General features: G+C 44.7%; 1 protein-coding gene across 1 annotated transcript in view; it reads left to right on the forward strand.

Moving 5' to 3' along the window:
- The first annotated feature begins 2,178 nt into the window (after positions 1 to 2,178).
- The window catches only part of VWC2 (von Willebrand factor C domain containing 2), a 56,563-nt gene continuing 41,159 nt past the window's right edge, over positions 2,179 to 17,582 (forward strand). The window contains exons 1-2 of the mRNA XM_065629665.1: positions 2,179 to 2,892; positions 9,852 to 9,981. Of these exons, the coding sequence (XP_065485737.1) occupies positions 2,179 to 2,892; positions 9,852 to 9,981 (844 nt within the window). The remainder of the gene's footprint in view (positions 2,893 to 9,851; positions 9,982 to 17,582) is intronic.

Consider the following 17,582-nt stretch of genomic DNA (forward strand, 5'->3'; position numbering starts at 1 on the left):
ACATAATTATATTTAAGTACAAAAGCGTTCATCAGCTATTCAAAAGCGTGGGTAAATATTTCAACGAGCAAATCATAAACCACTTCACGGCTAGAAAAGGCTGAAGACAAGAGGGAGTTAAAGCAGAGCGATCTGACGCTGCAGTGTGGACAGAGCCGGGCACAGCCTGCGCTGCCCCGATTAAACGCTGCTTAGCCGCCTCCGCCCGCGCCCAGGACTCGGCTATAGCGCGGGTTTGCAGCTGAGCCCCGCAGGTGCGTGCGGCGGTGCCAGCCGGGCACCCGCGCTCCTCTCCCGAGGGGGCGGCCTCGGCAGCGGGTACGCGCCTCACACTGCGGGGAGCGCGCCCGCCCCCGCCGCATCGCGCCGCAGGCTTTGCCCGGGTACGGAGCTCACGTCCCGAAGCGGCACCGTTACACCGGCAAAAGTTTCAGCCGTCGTTGTGCGGGACTGACCCCAAACGAGCCCGCGCCGCGCCCCGTTGCCTCCCGACGGCCGCTCGCCCTCCTGCTGCGCCAGGCTTCCCCCCTCCCCCGGCGCGGCTGAGAAGCCCGGAGCGTGCCCGCCGTGGAGCCCTGCGGGACCAGTGGGTTTGCTCCCCCACGCACCTCCCCCGCACACACGCACCGCGGGCAGGGAGGCGCGGGTAGGGGCGCTGCGCGGCCGCACCAGGCGCTGCCGCCCCCCGGCGAGCGGCGAGTCCCCTCCCCGCCGGCCCGGCAGCGCAGCGAGCGAGGGGGCGCACCCGTCGTTCTGCCCCGTTGCCGCCCCGCCCGGTGTCGGGGGCGCACGGCCGCCATGTGAAGGAAACGGGGGCCACGGCGGAGCCCGCCCCCGGGGCGGCGGGGCCGGATCGGCTGGCCGCCGCGCTGCGCTGCAGGCTTTGCGGGTCCGCGGAGGCGCGGCGGGCGGGCAGCAACAAGCCGACGCCGGCCGGCCGCCCGCGGCCCCGCCATGGGAGCCGGGAGCCGGGCGAGGCTCGCCGTTCCGAGCCGCCGGCGGGGCTGAGCGCGGCTCCAGCGCAGGTAGGGAGGCACCGCGCCGGGCCGGGTCACTGGGGAGGCTGCCGGGCTGGGGAAGGGGCTGGCCCCGGCTCCCTCCCACCCCACCGTGGAGGGGGTCTGGCGGCACTGCCCGGCCCGCCGGAAAGTTTGGGCAGGCGGCGCGGCGCCCTGGCTCCCCCGCGGCGGCCGGGCAGCGTGCGGCGGGCGGAGCGCGCTGCCCCGCGGCGCCGGCGGTGCGGGCCGGGGGAGGCGAGCGGGCGGGCAGGGAGGCTTTTAAATGGCTTTGAGCAGCGGTACCTCGGAGGTGGGGCCGTGCCGGGAGGCTGGAGCATCTTTGCTTATCGTGGCCGGAATAGTGTACGTATTGTGGTTTGTGGTGGTTTAATTTTTTTTTTTTTTTTTCCGATTTAATGTTCAGTGTTTTAAGGACAGGAGCCGGGAGTGCTGCTGAACTCCTGGAATACGTGGGTTAAATTATAAACCTCTGCTGCGGAAACTCTTAACGGCTTGGCTTTGCCTTTAAATCACGGGGAGAAAGAGGTGGTGTGTGCTTGTTTAGGTAGTTCGGAAGAGAAGTAGTTTAGCTCTACTTGCTTTAATGTGCTTGTTTTTAGTTGTCTTTAAAAGAAATGTCCTCAGCGGCAGGTATTAAAAAAAGAAATACCCAGCACACTTCAGACTGAATAAGAGGTTAATGGAAATACCGTTCATGCAGTCAGCAAATAGGGCTCAATTGGCTGATTTCTGTTGTGCACTCTACTGTGTTTTGAGGAGCTCCATTTAATTCAGCATCCATCCTCTTCACGTCTTGTCATTTGAAAGGAAAAATAGCCCCCATATGTCCTGTTTTTTGCATGCACCTGCCTTTGCACATGCTAACTTCCCGAGTTCTGTGTGGTGCTCTCACAGAGCTGAAGATGCCCGGTCTGTGTCCAGAGCCCTGCTATTCGTAAGGCTTGTCAGAGCCGGGGAGGAGGGATGCAGCACTAGGCTGTTTGCCTTTTGCATAAACTACCGAGACAGGTTGCATATTGTTTGAGATGTTGGAGGCGTGGGGAGGGGGAGAAGTGCAGAAGCTGAAGTGTTCCTAATCCTTCTCTTCCTAGGGACTGTGGATCTGAGAAGCGCTTCCCTCTGATGTGAATGCAGTGTCCCCTGTGGGATGCAGTAGGTGATGCCCAGCTCTACTGCAATGGCAATTGGAGCTCTCTCTAGCTCTCTTCTTGTAACCTGCTGCCTCATGGTTGCCCTCTGTAGCTCCACCATACCCGTACAAAAACTGGCCAAGGCTCAAGACAAACAGGAGATAAAGGCGAGCCAGGAAAAGAGAGATCACACATCGACACGAGACAGCCAGACCGGCCCGGGGAAAATGAATGAGATCGGCAGGAGCGGAAGGGAGGAGGGCAGCAGGGACTGGAAGAGCAAAGGAAACAGGAACTACTCGAACAAGGAGTCTTGGACTAAGCAAAAGCAGGCTTGGAGCAGTCAGGGGACGAGCGGTAAATCCAGGAGCATCCAAGCGCAAGAGCAAAGAGACGCCGCTCTCGAGGAACCTCAGGTGGCTGAAGATTCGACTCTCCCAGAAGCTGTTGCGAGCGCCACTCCCGAGCCTCCGGAGGAGTACGTCTACCCGGACTACCGCGGGAAAGGCTGCGTGGACGAGAGCGGCTTCGTCTACGCCATCGGGGAGAAGTTTGCGCCGGGCCCCTCGGCCTGCCCCTGCCTGTGCACTGAGGAGGGCCCGCTGTGCATCCAGCCCGAGTGCCCCAGGCTCCACCCTCGCTGCCTGCATGTGGACACCACGCAGTGCTGCCCGCAGTGCAAGGAGACGAAGAACTACTGCGAGTTCCGAGGGAAGACCTACCAGACCCTGGAGGAGTTCATGGTAAGGGCTGAAGCCAGGAGTTGTTTTCGTGGGTCCTTCTGTCGTTTCGCTCTTCAGGTGCTTTCTCAGAGGGCGTTGTGGGCCTCCCCCTCCCCGCTTCGTTTCTGTGTTAATACTGCTTCTGCAGCGCTGTGAAATATTCCCCTTAAACACAACCTTTCTTGCTCCGCTGTAACGTTTTTTAATGAGGTGGCTGATCTTGATTAGTTCCTTTGGTATTTACAGTAAAAAATGCTACTTGAAAGGATGGTACTTGATGGTGACATGGATTTTACACGAATTTCCAGCATTATGTTTGTTTCCTGTTAAACTCACACCTTGCAGGGATCAAGCAGGGTTTTGTGGGCTGACTTCTGTACCTAGTATTCAATCCGTGATGACGCCTTTTTCCTAACGGTCATTTTTCTTTTCGTTTTTTTGCTGTTTAAACTGTGCTGCCAATGTTGCATAATGTTTGCTTTCCGAGAATGACTATGGACCTTCTTTTTCATAAGAACATGGTTTGCAGCCTGCATTACAGTGATACCTAAACAAAGGACTTGAAAAGCTTTATGGTGAGGGAAATCCTTTTAGAGTAGGGCCTTTTTAGCATCACTGTACAAGGTTATTATCATTGAAAATGCAACTTATTACAGTACACTGAAAAATTTTGGGAGTTGAGGCCAATTCCCTGGTTGTCAACTTTCCTTTTCTCCCATTAGGATTTTATTGTGGCTGAGATCTGCAAGCACAGTCTAAGAACTTGCTTGTGGGTGACTGTTAGGTACAGAGATGGTTCAAAACCCATTTCTGAATATACCTGAGATTTTTGAGCTGAATATATTGAGGAGAGTACAAAGTCCAGTTCACGGTTCTAGCAGCTTGAGTCTCTCTCAGGATGGAGAAAAAGAAATGTATTTGTGAAGACTGTAAATAAGTTGCTACCTCTGCTCTCTGTGGTATCTCTGTGTTCTTGGAAACTTAATTTTGGTTCATAATGTCTTTCCACATTATTCAACTTTCTTGAAAAATAAACATAAATTAAGGAGAAGAATCACTCTCTCTGGAATAAATTGCGGTGTTTCCTCTTGTTCTCTTTAGGCAGTAACGTGTGGATCATCAGTGATTTTTCAAAGCATGGCAGAAAGCATCATGTCATCCTCCCCTTTTTCCATGTCACCCTCAAGGATTGCATTCAGCTTCAGGGTGACAGTACTTTAAGAGGGAGAAGGTACTTCTAACAGCAGCTAGTTGGTATGACCTTTTTGGAGATGGATTGCGAGATCCCTCCTTTTCCAGAGAAGTTAATTCTGAGGGGTGGTCAAAACAATTATTCTTCTGCACAAAGACTGTGTAGGTCTCCCTGTCCAAGTTTTAAAGGCTTCTTCTACATGCTCTTCTAATGAGTTGCTTTTCTTTGTCTTTGTATAGTGTAAAGCAGGCCTAACGTACCTTATTGTACTAAGCATGTAGTGAGAGGATAAAACCGTCGGGCTTCTTGTTACCTTGGAACGTGTCTGGCAGCCTTGATAAAAAGGGAATGCCGAATGGTGACATTTACAGAAATGTTCTGAAAAGACTTTGGCTTTCAGTTTTCTATTTAACCACGTTCAGCCTTTAGCTCTTGTGCTGATACCGTCTTGTACTGAAACATCATTTCCCTTCCTGCTTTGTTTTCCCTGCCAGCTTTGGAAACATGAGTGAGAAGGGATGCCCACTTGGGATGCACAACGAAAGTTACCAAGGCAATTAGGCAGTGAAACTGCAGCCTCTTTATTTTGACTTGTGGGGGCCTTGATTTTAAGTTGAGCTTCAATGCTGGTTTCAATATTGTGAGCACAAAAAAAGTAAATGCAGCTGTGTGCCCATGCCACTGCGATCTGGAGAGGCAAAGTACAAATGTAATCAGATTGCTGCTGCTCTGTGGAAGCCATTGCAAATGCAAGTAATTGCACACAATTTCAAAGGTCATTTACAGAGTTTAAAGTTGATGGTCTTGGAGAGGTTACTAATATGCCATCTCTTGATTAAAGTCAGGGAAGGTGTTATAAATGGATAGCAATCTGATTTTTCTCTGTATCCGACCTACTGTTTGTGGCAAAGAGTACTAGAGATCACTGAAGAAAGGAAAAGATGACCTCCTAACTTATAAGTGACAGTACCTGCACAAACATTTATGTATAGTTTTATAAATATGCATGCAAGTTTGGGAGTTTGCTTGTATTAAATTCATATATGGCTTGGCATGGCAAAAAAAATTACCCTGACCAGAGCCAGTGCTAACTCGGAAGCTGAGTATGCCAGGGAATGGGAGGTTTGATGTATTTCTTCTTTGATTCACAGACCTTCCTGCAGGCTTTTCTCATGCGTGTGTGTACGTGCACATGTTTTTCTGTTTTCAAAAAGGACATGGATGGTGACACAAAACACGTGTGGGGGAAGGATGGGGTCTCATAAAGCTGTTTCCATCAGCACCCCCTCTACCCTTCTGTGCGTATCATAAGGCAGGGTGGCAGAGGGGTCGCAGCGTCCGTGCGAGTGGAACTGGGAGCAGAAGCCTTTTTCAGTGAAATGGAGTGAGAATAAAATTCTACGCTGGGGCTGGAGATTGCTGACCGTGTGCTCCACTAGGTGTTTTGTAATCTCACAGTAAGATTTGAAAATGCAGGCTGACTTAAAAAGTCTTACAAGGACCATAAATTCTCTTCAGAAGTATAATATGGTTTGGGAAGGACCTGGTGTTTTTGAAAGCTGTTGTTTTGTGTGTTTTGTTTAGAATTTCTCTGCTACCAAATTCCCTATTTATTTATGAATAACTTGGAAATCTGAAAGTCAACAAGTCCAAATGGATCTGTGGCATAGAAGGCACAGAGAAGTAAAAACAAGGCTGATATGTTTATTCTTGTCAGCCTAACCCCATTCATGTTCTCCTGAGATGTGTAGGCAAGGAAATATTATTAGAAATTCCAGGACGCTAGTAAGTCAGTTTGGGATTATGACTGATTTTTTAAAAAAACTTAAATGTTTTCAAGACTCAAGGGACCAAATGCACTATATATATATATATATATATTTATATTTGTAATTCAGACTTTTTGTTGGTTTGTTTTTGGATTCTTTTGGTTTTTAATTAGAGTTTGACATGTAGAAAGGGGGAAGAGAAAGCTCAAATTACTTTAGACCAGAACTTCAACAAGTGCAAATGATTTGTCACTTCTTAATTATGGCAGTTTACACTAAGTTGCTGGATAAACCTACTATCCTTACTAAACTACTGTTTTCATCATGCCCCGCTAGTGGGAAATCTACCTGTTTACACAATGGTGTGTTTGCTTTCTTACAACATCTGCAACTCTATTTATACATCTGCTCATAAAGTTCCCTTTAAACAATTTTAAATAGGTGTTCTGTTTTGTTTGTTTGTTTTCCTTTTTTTTTTTCTTTTTTTCCGTACGTACTCTATTTTCCACAGGTTTTACAGCTGCCTGGTGAATAGTTAAGACTTCTGTGTCTCTTGTTTTCTTCCCCCGGGTTTTGCATAGGCAGAACTACGGCTGCTGTAGAGTTAATAGCTTCATGTGTAGGCCACAGAGAGGTGGCATCATCAGTCTTCAGAGGGAGGTTGATAGATGGTGTTATTTCCAGACCAGCCTGGTTACGTCAGATGTGCTGAGCCTGAGTGCTGCTGGGCTGGTCGTTTCCAGATGTGCAAGCGGGATGCTCACTGCATTGGCTGCCACTGGGAACTGCGCTGCAGGGAGTGAGCTTACCTTGTAGGAATAGAGGAAAAGATACGAAGGGCCAAATCTGTCTTTTCATTCTGATTCATTTAGCTGTTGTTTTATATGCGCGCTGTCTTATTTCCTCTCTCCCTCTCTCTAGTGATGATTATGTCTCCAAGTATTAAGCTGCCATTAAGATGCAGAAAGAAGTGGCATTTTTCTACAGTTCCCGCTACATCCTGATGATATATAAAAAACCATACACTACCATTTAGTCCAAAAACTAACAGATAAAAGTTGATGCTAATACCATTTTAGCAGCCACTGTGGTTCACTTACATGCCGTAAAAGAGCTTTGTGTAAATAAGCATGTGGAGACCTTCCTTAACTCTGCTACCATTACTTGTATTGGTGGGTGGTACAGACAACAGTAGTTCCTAAAGGTGTACTGCAGTTATTCCTCTGAAATCCCATGTTCTATTACATGGAAGGGTATTTATGACTGCAGTATCATGTTAACAATGTTCTTCATTCATGGAAGATGAAGTCTTCAAGTGTATGTGCGATATAGGATGGAAATGCATTATTCTGAATAATCATTGTTAGATAAATATTAGATCAATGCTGTTTCTCATTCAGTACCCTGTTTCCCTGATAATAAGACCTACCCCAACAATAAGCCCTAGCATGATTTTTCAGGATTTTTGAGGATACTCGAAATATAAGCCCTACTCCAAAAATAAGCCCTAGTTACAGTTAATTAAAAAAGTTAATTTAAATAGTGTCCAGTCAGCTATCCATTTTAAAAAGTAAGCATCTTTTGGAGCAAAAATTTTATAAGGCCCTGTCTTATTTTCAGGGAAACGAGGTAGTATTTTCAATACTTCATTAAATGGCTGCTTCTTCTAGGAATTTTAGGCTTCTGTCAAATTTGGAATTCTAGTAAACGATCTAATTAATTAGAATATGTTTGAATTTTACAGTTGAGGGATTTTAGGAATAACATCTATGTGCTGTCTTATTTCCTGATTATCATCAGATACTCTAGTTTTTGTATCACTTCTAATATTGAGTGGCATAGCTACTAAGTGGAGTCCTGGGAGAGGGAATATCTGTTGTTGTAGTTACTGATCTCGTTGAAGTGTGGTCATTGGCAAATTGTCCTCTTTTTCAAGTGCTGGCAAAAAATGTTGAAAGCAGTTGAAAGCTATAGGTTTGCCTTGTTGAGCCTTATCCTTGGAATGGAGGTCTAGTGGGATTAATTGGGTAGGATTAATTTTAAAAAATCAATCAATTCTCCCCAAAAAGCATGTTTTCATAACTTAGTAGGTATTTCTGCTGAATTTAACTCCAGAGGGAAGGCTTATTGCTATTGACTTGCAGATAGTTAGGAGCTCGGTTTTGCTGACGCTCAAAATTTCACGTGCAGTTCAAGTGATTACCTGGAATACCTGAGCCTCTCGATTCTGAACACCGGATCAGAAACCTCCTCAGCCACTGACACTCTGGTTCTGCAAGTGAAGATGGCACTTTATAAACAATTACAGGACAAATTTCTTGTCCCAAAGCCTGCAATAAAAATCTGCATTACTGGACTGTTAGCCTCCTTACTGCATTTTATAAATGTGTGGTGTGGTGTTATCTTAGGTAGAGTGTAAAGAGAAAACTGGAAGTGAGTAGCTGGCAAAGGAAGCCTGAAAGAAGTAATAGCAATTAAAGCAGAAAGCAGCACAGTAAGAAACCCTGTTTAGGCTTTCTAAGCAGAGGGGATGGCATGAAAAGAGACGTGAGTGCATAAGCAAATAACAGCCCCGGCAGGTGGGAAGAGAAGTGGCAAAACATGGATGAGCATTTAGTTGGAGATGATGCTGTGCATGCACCAGCATGTTTGAACTTTGGAAGTGAGAAGGATGTGAAAGAAGCAAGCAAGCAGAGAACAGATTTGAGGAAAAATGTGATGGGCTGCCTAAGAAATAGGAGGAAGAAAGCAGATGATGTGCAAGTTAGATGTCTGGATGGTTCTTCACAAAGAATATTTTGTTTGAGATTACTCTGCTTTTATTGGAGAAATGCAAGGGATGGTTGTTTGGCACTAACTGGAATCCGAAATGAGAAAGGGTCTATAAAAAGTTACCTCATCCTTAAGTAAACCTAGAATCTGCACCGACTGTAGATTTAGAGGATTGTTGGTAATAACATTCAGCTGCATTTTCATCCTCAAATCTTAGCGTGGATGCCAGTGTGGGTTTTTTTGGAGTACAGCAATGAGATTTACAGTATACCATTTATTGCTCTTTAGCACCCTTGCTTCTCTCTACCTCCAGCTCCTTGTGTGGCACAAGGATGTCAGCAATGCAATGTGCAGTGCCTGGTCAGCAACACTGTAGGGTACAGCTGGAACTGTACACGTGGCAAATGCAGATGTTTGAAAGTCCATTTTTTCCTAAATAGGGCCTTGATGTTGTTTTGTTTGGAATTAATTTCATTGAAGTAGGTCATTCAAGTAATCATCTCGTGGTACTCCTACTCCATAGAGTTCTTCAAAACCAGTAACATTTCAGTATGTAAAAGGGATGACTTGTATTTTGCTTCACCCATTTCTTTGAATTGCAGTTTCTTTTCAGAAAGTTACAAGTATTACAAGAATGATCCCAATACAATTAACCTATGGGAAATACCTGTATTCAAAGAATGTTTCTTTCCTGACTTCTCCTTGAAAATGATAATTTTCAATAAAATACAATTTCCTGGTACCAAAAAGCTTTCAAACCTGGAAAAATTGCAATAAGGATTTCCATGAAAGGAAGTTTCATATTTGATTAAGCAAAATTTTACTTCCTTAAATACAAAATTTTTTGCTAAACTACTTTTGAACCTCTAATAGAATTAAACAGGATTTCATCTCAATTATGAACTTAATTTGCTGCAAGTTCATTAGAAATGTGGTAGGGAAATTTTTGCTTTATTTGCGTTAGAAGTCTAAAGTGTTCTTGTTCTCAGGATCCCTTTGACTTTCCCATTTGGTGCGCACATTCAGAGCAGAACCTGTGTTGTTTTGTGTTGTAGTTTTTGCTCTTCAGGAGCCCAGCTTCAATCTCTGCATTATTCAGACCAAAATAAGCTTTTTTTTTTTTTTTATTAAAGAGGGGAAGAAAAAGAGGTGAAAGAAAGAACAATGCAGATGGGAAACTAGGCATTGCACCCTTCAGGAGGGAATTAAGTGAAGAGAATTAAAAGATGACTGGATTTGTGTTTCAGGTTTCTCCGTGTGAGAAGTGTCGCTGTGAAGCCAATGGTGAGGTGCTGTGCACTGTTTCGGCTTGTCCCCAGACGGAGTGTGTGGATCCGGTGTATGAGCCCGATCAGTGCTGCCCTATCTGCAAGAACGGTAAGCAACGGCTGCAGAACTACACGGGGGCTTCTGTCGGAGAGATCCAAGTTGCTCTGCTCTGGATTTGAAAAATAATTCAAATGTTTTCCTTTTTCACCAAACGGAGATGGAGAAGAGTTGTCTGTGGGTGGTGTGTTCCCAGTGTGGGGAGCCAGATCTTCCCTTAAATGCGGTGGACTTGATTATGACCTACAGGGATTTTCGTTACCCAGGAGACAATTAGGGTGTTAATATCAGAGATTCATGTAGCTTCTGAATATAAATTTTGCATGAACTCATTGTGGATATGTTTTATGTAGGCACACAAAACAGAACTCAGGCTCTTCATGTTCTCCACCTTTCAATGTAAGCATTAAAAGTTACTTTTGTTCTCCCTTCTTATTTGTTCCCCTTTCAGAGATTCTTCTTTTTATTTTTTTTTCCTGAGGCGAATTAAATGTACCTTATTGAGCTCATTTAATTTTCATAACTAAATGAATTAAACTCCCAAGTTTAATTGAATATTTTTCGTAACTAAATTAGACAGAAAGTCTTTCTACTCCCAGCAAGGGCTTGCATTAGATCAAAGTCTTGGTCTATTTAGAGGAAAAAATTACATGACACACTAGCTCATCACTTATAAAGAAGAAATGATAATTTATTAATAGAAATGAAAGCTGCAAAATCTCAAATGAAATTATATTTAAAATGAAAAAAGACATTTAAAAATACTCAGATAATTTCCAGCCATATGTTATTTCTCTAGTATAGGTAGGTTCCATTACATTAGCTAAAACAAACTGATTAGAATCGTGGAAAAGCTAGGGGAGGAGAGAGTGTACAGCATATGCTTTCCAAAAATTCAACAGTAGATGACAAGGGATAGTTAATTGCATCGGTGGAGTTTCATTTGTATGGGTATAAAGGTAATTGCTTCACATCCCTTAACTGGTTGGTACAACCCTGAAGGAATTTGTTCTCAGCTGTACAGCTTAAGGGCACTCTGCCTTTGGAGATGAGGACAAGCAACTTTTGAGGCATTTTGTGACAGTTCCTGAAAAAGGCTGAGTTTGGGAGCTGGTGGTGTGATAGCTAGCCCATCTGGAGGATCCTTTAGGCACTTGTTTGATGGCAAGAGCTTTCTGACGTGATCACAGGCTTTTTGTGTGCACTGTGCTGTGCATCAGTTCCCAGGTCGTGGTGACTCTTGGTGGGCAAAAGGTCTGTTTTCAGTAGCAGGGGTGGAGTTACAAACATCGTGGAGTCTTTGGAATCTTTCCCACTGAATTTCTCCAGTGGTGTTAACACTGAAGGTGGATCAACTTTCCATTGGTGCACGCTCTCCCACAAGCATCAACACAACGCGCTGCGGTGGCCATCTCCCAGCAGTGGCTTGCCTTTGGGTTGAGGAGGTGTAGAAGTGCCGGGCTTGGCTTGGATGCTCACATAGATCCCTCAACACGTTTCCCAAAAATGGAGGCTGTTTAAAAAATTGTGCATAAACATGCCTTGGTTATGAGGAGGCTGCCCTCTCTGAGTGCTAGAGCTGAACTACCCAAGTTCTGCCTGCTGGAAAAGGGTGGTCCTCAGCATCTGAATCCGTAGATAAATGCATATTCCTTGGTTACACCCGTAAGCTGGCATCCCTGACCCAGTTTCAGACCAAGGTGACCAGAGCTGACTGTTTGCAGTGAGCTGTACTGTCACTTCTCTGCATGTCAGAGAACCAAGAGTGGCTTTCCTTGTTAGCTTTTAGACAAAGAAAAAAAAGCCATTAACAATAACAACAAAAACAGAATAGTTCAGAAGAAGCTTGAATTTTCTGGTTCAGCAGTTTCGGTATAGTATTGCAAAGAAATTTCTGAGGAATCTTCTCCATCTGGGGAGTGCGTTTAAAAAAATAATATCAGGCCATTTGCTTTCCAATCTTATTTTAAAGTATGGGACATGTGCAGTATGCAAGGTACTTCAGTGAATTGCTGAATGTTTGTAATTTGATTGAAGTAAAAACCTACCGAGCAGTAAAGCCTAGCCTGCCTCATCCCCTCATTTTCAAGCCTACTGGAACAAATGTGCTGTGAATGTGAGTCAGGGAAACAATCATCACGTTGTGCTTCAGGGTTGATAGTTGCAGCAGTGACATCAAAGACATATATGTTAGTGACCCAAGAGAGCTTGGGTGATGTACAGGGAGCTCAGCCCCATAACCTGAGTGGTGGGAAACGTGGAGCAGTGGGAATCATATAAGTGAGGTGACTGTTCTCATGCTCTTCATTCTGCCCTTGGCAGAGCAAGAAGGGGTGAGAGGTGAGGTTTGGGTTCTCTACCTGTGCTAACATTCGTGTGTTAAAAATGCACAAGCTCCAGCTCAGATTTCCCTCTGTTTTCTGGCACTCCATAACCGATAAGACTTTCCCAATTTGCCTGACCTGCAGATGGCGGGCGGTGAACCAACGGTGTCAAGGCTAAGCAACTACATCCATCACCGGTAAGACTACATACAAATGCCTGATTAAGAATTATGGAGGAGATCTGGTGAAAGCCTGCCATTATTAGAAATGAATGAATTCGGTCTCTTGGCAGGTGTGAGACACTTTGCGTTATGCCTTGTGGGAAGGAGTCACTGTAAGTTGACTTACCCAGCCTGATTCCGCAAAAGTGCTGGCAAACTTTCAGATGAGGGACAGAGAAGTAACTGTCCATCAGGCTTACGCAACTTAAGAAGTAGTGAATGGAAAACTTGCAGAGTGAAGAACAGTCTTATATATAGGATTTAATAATCTTCTATATCACATCCTGACTTTCAAGAAGGAGCCTAGATACTTCCATAGCTGAAGGTGTTTTCTTCTTTGTGAGCAGGGACAGGGAGTACTTCAAAGAAGTATCTGCTCTGAACAGTAGTCTATGGAAGGGATAAAAGGTGACACCTCACTGAGAAAATCTTGGGCTGAGGGGAATTTTCTTGCTTTTCATGTCTCAAGTCACTCCAGCTATGGGAGCTGTTTCGTGTTTGCATGCCCTGCAAGGAAGCAGATTATGGACAGATGGGGATGGAGGAGAGGCTTTCTTCTTGTGTGGGTTGACATGTTGAGCTTCATGCTTTCCGTAACCAAATAGCAGCAGCAACAAGAAAAAAGCATCCAGAAAGTTAAATCTGACTTCAGAGACTTGCATTAAGTAACACGTGCCCAATTCGTATCTCCGTCCTACTTTACGGTGTTAGCAATGTCGTTACTCCTGTGGAAGCTGTACCTGTTCACAGCGATATCAATAGGCTCAGAATTGGATACAGAGAGTTATGCAGTTTGTATAGAATGAAGGGTAGAGATAATTGGCATACAATTCCCGTTCTGTTAGGAAGATTCTGTGCACTTGTCACTGATTCATTTGGGGCATTGGGGGGGGATGGAGGGTAATACTGAAAGTGAATTATCTTGGTAGATTAAATTACCTCGGTTGTCTGTTCCACTTCTGTTTCCAGTATTAGAGCCCTGATAGGCGTACACAACTGAATGCCACTTTGCCTGAAGCATGCGGCCGCGGAGCAGTCGGTTGAGTTAAGGGGTGGCTCTGCTCCAGCCAGTGTCTTTGCAGGAGGATTAAACCCACAGCCCACATGGAGTCTGGAAGGGGAGGTGTGGTTGCTAGATGAAAAAACATTTTGTTCTAAGGTCCTCGAGAGATTTTGATTTCATTATATGGCTGAAAGATTGCCCCAGATAAGGTGAAGCTGATCCTGGTGCCTTCCTAGCATTTATCTGTCTGTGCATCAGTGTTGTTTCTGTGTCCGCAGTAGAGAGGGCTGAACTTCTGTCAGTGAAGGGTTGTAGCTGACCAGTTGAAAATACAAGCGCTGATGCCCAGGGGCTCATGTGTGTCCACAGGAGATGTCTTGTCTGTTCTCACTGGCCTTGCAACAGGGAGACTTTACTCTGGATGTAGTGATCTCAGGTGTCTTAGGCAGGATGCATCAGGACCTTATTTCATATTTGGGTGCACAGTTATGGTTGAAATACATGCATCATGTGGTTGAAATGGTGGCCACTAGTAAGGTGCTGGTCTCGCATGATGTGGCCAGAGATGGTGAATGATCACGGTTTCGCATACCCGCGCTGTGAGGTTGACTCACTGGAACTTGCTTTAGTACCTTTATGTACAATTACAATATTTAGGCATGGAGTGACTTGAGAATGCCTGTGAATGGCAAGTGGGGACCTCTGTCTGTCCGAAAGAGGTCCAGGGGGGTCAAAAACCTGATAAAGACTGGCAGAGCTGCTGTCTCCTTCTGTGACTGTTGTTACATCAGGACTTCGTCTCACTGCAGGACTTGAATCTATTAAAAAATGGTGCTGGTCGAGGCAGTACCATAGCCCCTGTGAACTGTTATCCCTCTAAAATCCAGGTGTAGAGAAGGTTTGTTGGGCTGAGGAACCTGTGTGGCCATAACAAGCCTGAGGATGCTTATTCTGGGTGGATAAAGGGAGTGAGCTGTCTTTGCTCTTTCCTGCAGCCCCAGCTTGGCTTGAGCACCATAGAGAATCTGACCTGTAAAATTTAATGTCCTTCTGCAGTGTATTTAAATAAAATATGATATTCCTTCGACCGTATATGCCTCGATCTCAGCGGTGAAGAAAGTATCATAATGCTGTCTAGGTAGGGGTCAAGGAAGGACTATTGCAAACATCAGGAATTTAAGTTGCTGTGAAATTTAAGTAAACAGTGCCTGATATTGTCCTCTCCTCCTCATTTTGTTTTTATTTTAAATGACTTTTTCAGTCATGCTTTGGCAGCTAATTTATATATAGCAAAGTCCCAGAAGTTTTAAAGCCTGAGAGTGGTTCTTCAATCTACATTAAGGAAGGGATCAAATCAGGTGGTCGTGGTGGTCTCTTCTAGGTGTAAAATACAGGAATCATAAAATGATTTTAAAGTCTATTTTCTAAGATTGAAAGAGTATTTCATTTATGAAAAAAGAATTTACATTAAAAAATAATAACCTAATGAACAAGAGATCACTTTGAATTATCCCAGTCCCACCCATACTGTGTGCGCCAGTGTGATTTGTTCACTTCTGATGTGTTTAGTTCAGGCATTTCAATGCCGGTGTATGTATGGTAGTATTTGTTCCATGCTTCTGTGTGCATAAGTTGCTTAACAAAAACTTCTGCACAAACTTCACAGAATCACAGAATGGTTTGGGTCGGAAGGGACCTCTGGAGATCATCTAGTCCAACCCACCTGCTAAAGCAGGTTCACCCAGAGCAGATCGCACAGGAATGTGTCCAGGAGGGTTTTCAATGGTGCCAGAGAAGGAGACTCCACAGCCTCTCTGGGCAGCCTGTTCCAGGTCTCTGGCACCCTCAAAGTACAGAAGTTTCTCCTCATGTTTTAGATGGAACTTCCTCTGCTTCAGTCTGTGCCCATTGCCCCTCATCCTATTGTTGGGCACCACTGAAAGGAGTCTGGTCCCATCCTCTTGACACCCACCCTTGAGGTATTTATAAGCATAAGATCCCGTCTCAGCCTTCTCCACAGGGCTGTTCTTGATCCCTTCATCCCTAGCCTGTATAGATACCAGGGGCTGCCCCAACCCGGGTGCAGGACCTCGCACTTGGCCTCATTGAACCTCACAAGGTTTGCATGGGCCCACTTCTCGAGCTTGTCCATGTTCCTCTGGATGGCATCCTGTCCCTCAGGTGTGTCAAGTGTTCCACTCAGCTTGGTGTCATCCATAAACTCGCTGAGGATGCACTTGATCCCACTGTCTATGTCATTGGTGAAGATATTAAATAGTACTGGTCCCAGTACAGACCTCTGAGGGACACCACTTGTTACTGATGTCCATCCAGATATTGAGCTACTGACTACTACCCTCTGGATGCAACTATCCATCCAGTTGCTCATCTACCGAACAGTCCACCCATCAAATCCATATCTCTCCAACTTAGAGATAAACGTGTATATTTTTTACTTTTTTTCACCAGGAAACCATAATGCTTTCAATCGGGAGTTCTGCTGTCAAAAGGCAGCAGTAAGTGTCCCTGAGCGTATAGCATCCTGTCATTTTGCTCAGACACATGAGGACAATCACACGTTATAATAGTGTTTGCTATTTAAAGTAGTACTTTGTACTTAAGTAGGAGGATGTAGAAGAGCCTATTAAAATATAAAAGCAGTGTATCCCATAAGCTTTCCAGAACCCAGTTGGCAATATTTTCTCATTACAGACTGCTACAGTGAGCCTGAGAAGCGTTTCTTCGGCAGTCTGTTTTTCTCCTCTTACCTGATACTGCAGGCTTAACTCATATATCACAGCTAAATTCTGCTGTATCAGTCACTTTCATTGCAACTGTTTGCAGGGGCTGTCACTTTACTGTGAGTTGAAGCAAAAGTCAATGATGATGTGCCCCAAGCAGGTATTTAGCAGTGACAGTCCCAGGTGAATGTGGGAAACAAGCTGTCAGCTCCTTGTGGTGGCGTCAGAACTTCGGTGTATCGTGGTTCCTGGGTTCTTAAAAGATGTTTTACTTCAGCTCCATGAGCAGAAAGATGAAAATGCTCTCTGTGCTGATAGAAAAAAAGAAACACTTAAATCCTTGGATGAGGGGAGGAGGAGAAGAATAAGAATAACTTTTCTGGCAACTTTCATGTATTAAAAAAAAAAAAAAAAAGACAGTGAGAAAGGGGTCTGATGTACCTTATGCTGCTCACCATGGCATTTTCACATATCTGCCATCCTGTGTAGTCCTAGATGCTGGTCTGGTTCAGACAGGAAGGTGCCTTTGTCCTAATATCCACCAGGGTATTGGGGTAAACAGTGTGCTAGTGATTGAATTGTTTCCCCTGACAGCATCTCTTTTACACAGAGACACATTTGGGGGTTTGCTTGTTTTCTAGTGAAACAGTTAACCCATGCTCCTCAAAATGAAGTTATCAGTTTCTTTGGGTTTTTGCTTGTTTGTTTTTTAAGTTCTTCATATAAGAATATTCTGAGTTTGTATTGCAGTTTTATTTACACACATACATGGAGATAGGTAAGATGTTAAAAAAAAATCCTGGAGCTCACATGGTGCCCCCTTCCTCCTCCACATGCTGCCCCCAGCATTCGTTCATTGCTGTTCAAAGAAAGTTAGAAAACTAAAATTAAGGAAGTTGAAGTTTTTTCCTTCATCCAGTCTTGTTCTTTATGCTGTTCATTAGATAAAGTATTCCCAGTGTTAACTTTGCTCCCCCATTCTGCTATTGGATGTTTGTTTTAGCTTTGTATGTATCCCTAATTGAAATTGTGGCAAAGATTTGGGGGGCGTGTACGATTCCAAGGTCTAGAATACTTATGTGCCTCTTGATGTATGCTATATCCTTGGAATAGTACTCCCCATCAATAGAACACTATACTATTTGATGAAATTATGAGCTCTTAGATTCTGAAACCCTGTCTTGCTCCAGATGGAATTACCGTTGGTTAATGTATTACCCCATGTCATCTGAGACACTGTCTCTGTCCACGTGAGCTCTCAGTTGGATTCTGTTTGTAAATCCTGTTTGTAAACAGAAACTGTTTACCAGATAGGTGCTACAGCGATACAATAAGACTACATGGCTGGTTAGTGTTTTGCAGT

Source organism: Caloenas nicobarica, chromosome 2 (genome assembly GCF_036013445.1).
Source record: "Caloenas nicobarica isolate bCalNic1 chromosome 2, bCalNic1.hap1, whole genome shotgun sequence".
NCBI lineage: Eukaryota > Metazoa > Chordata > Aves > Columbiformes > Columbidae > Caloenas > Caloenas nicobarica.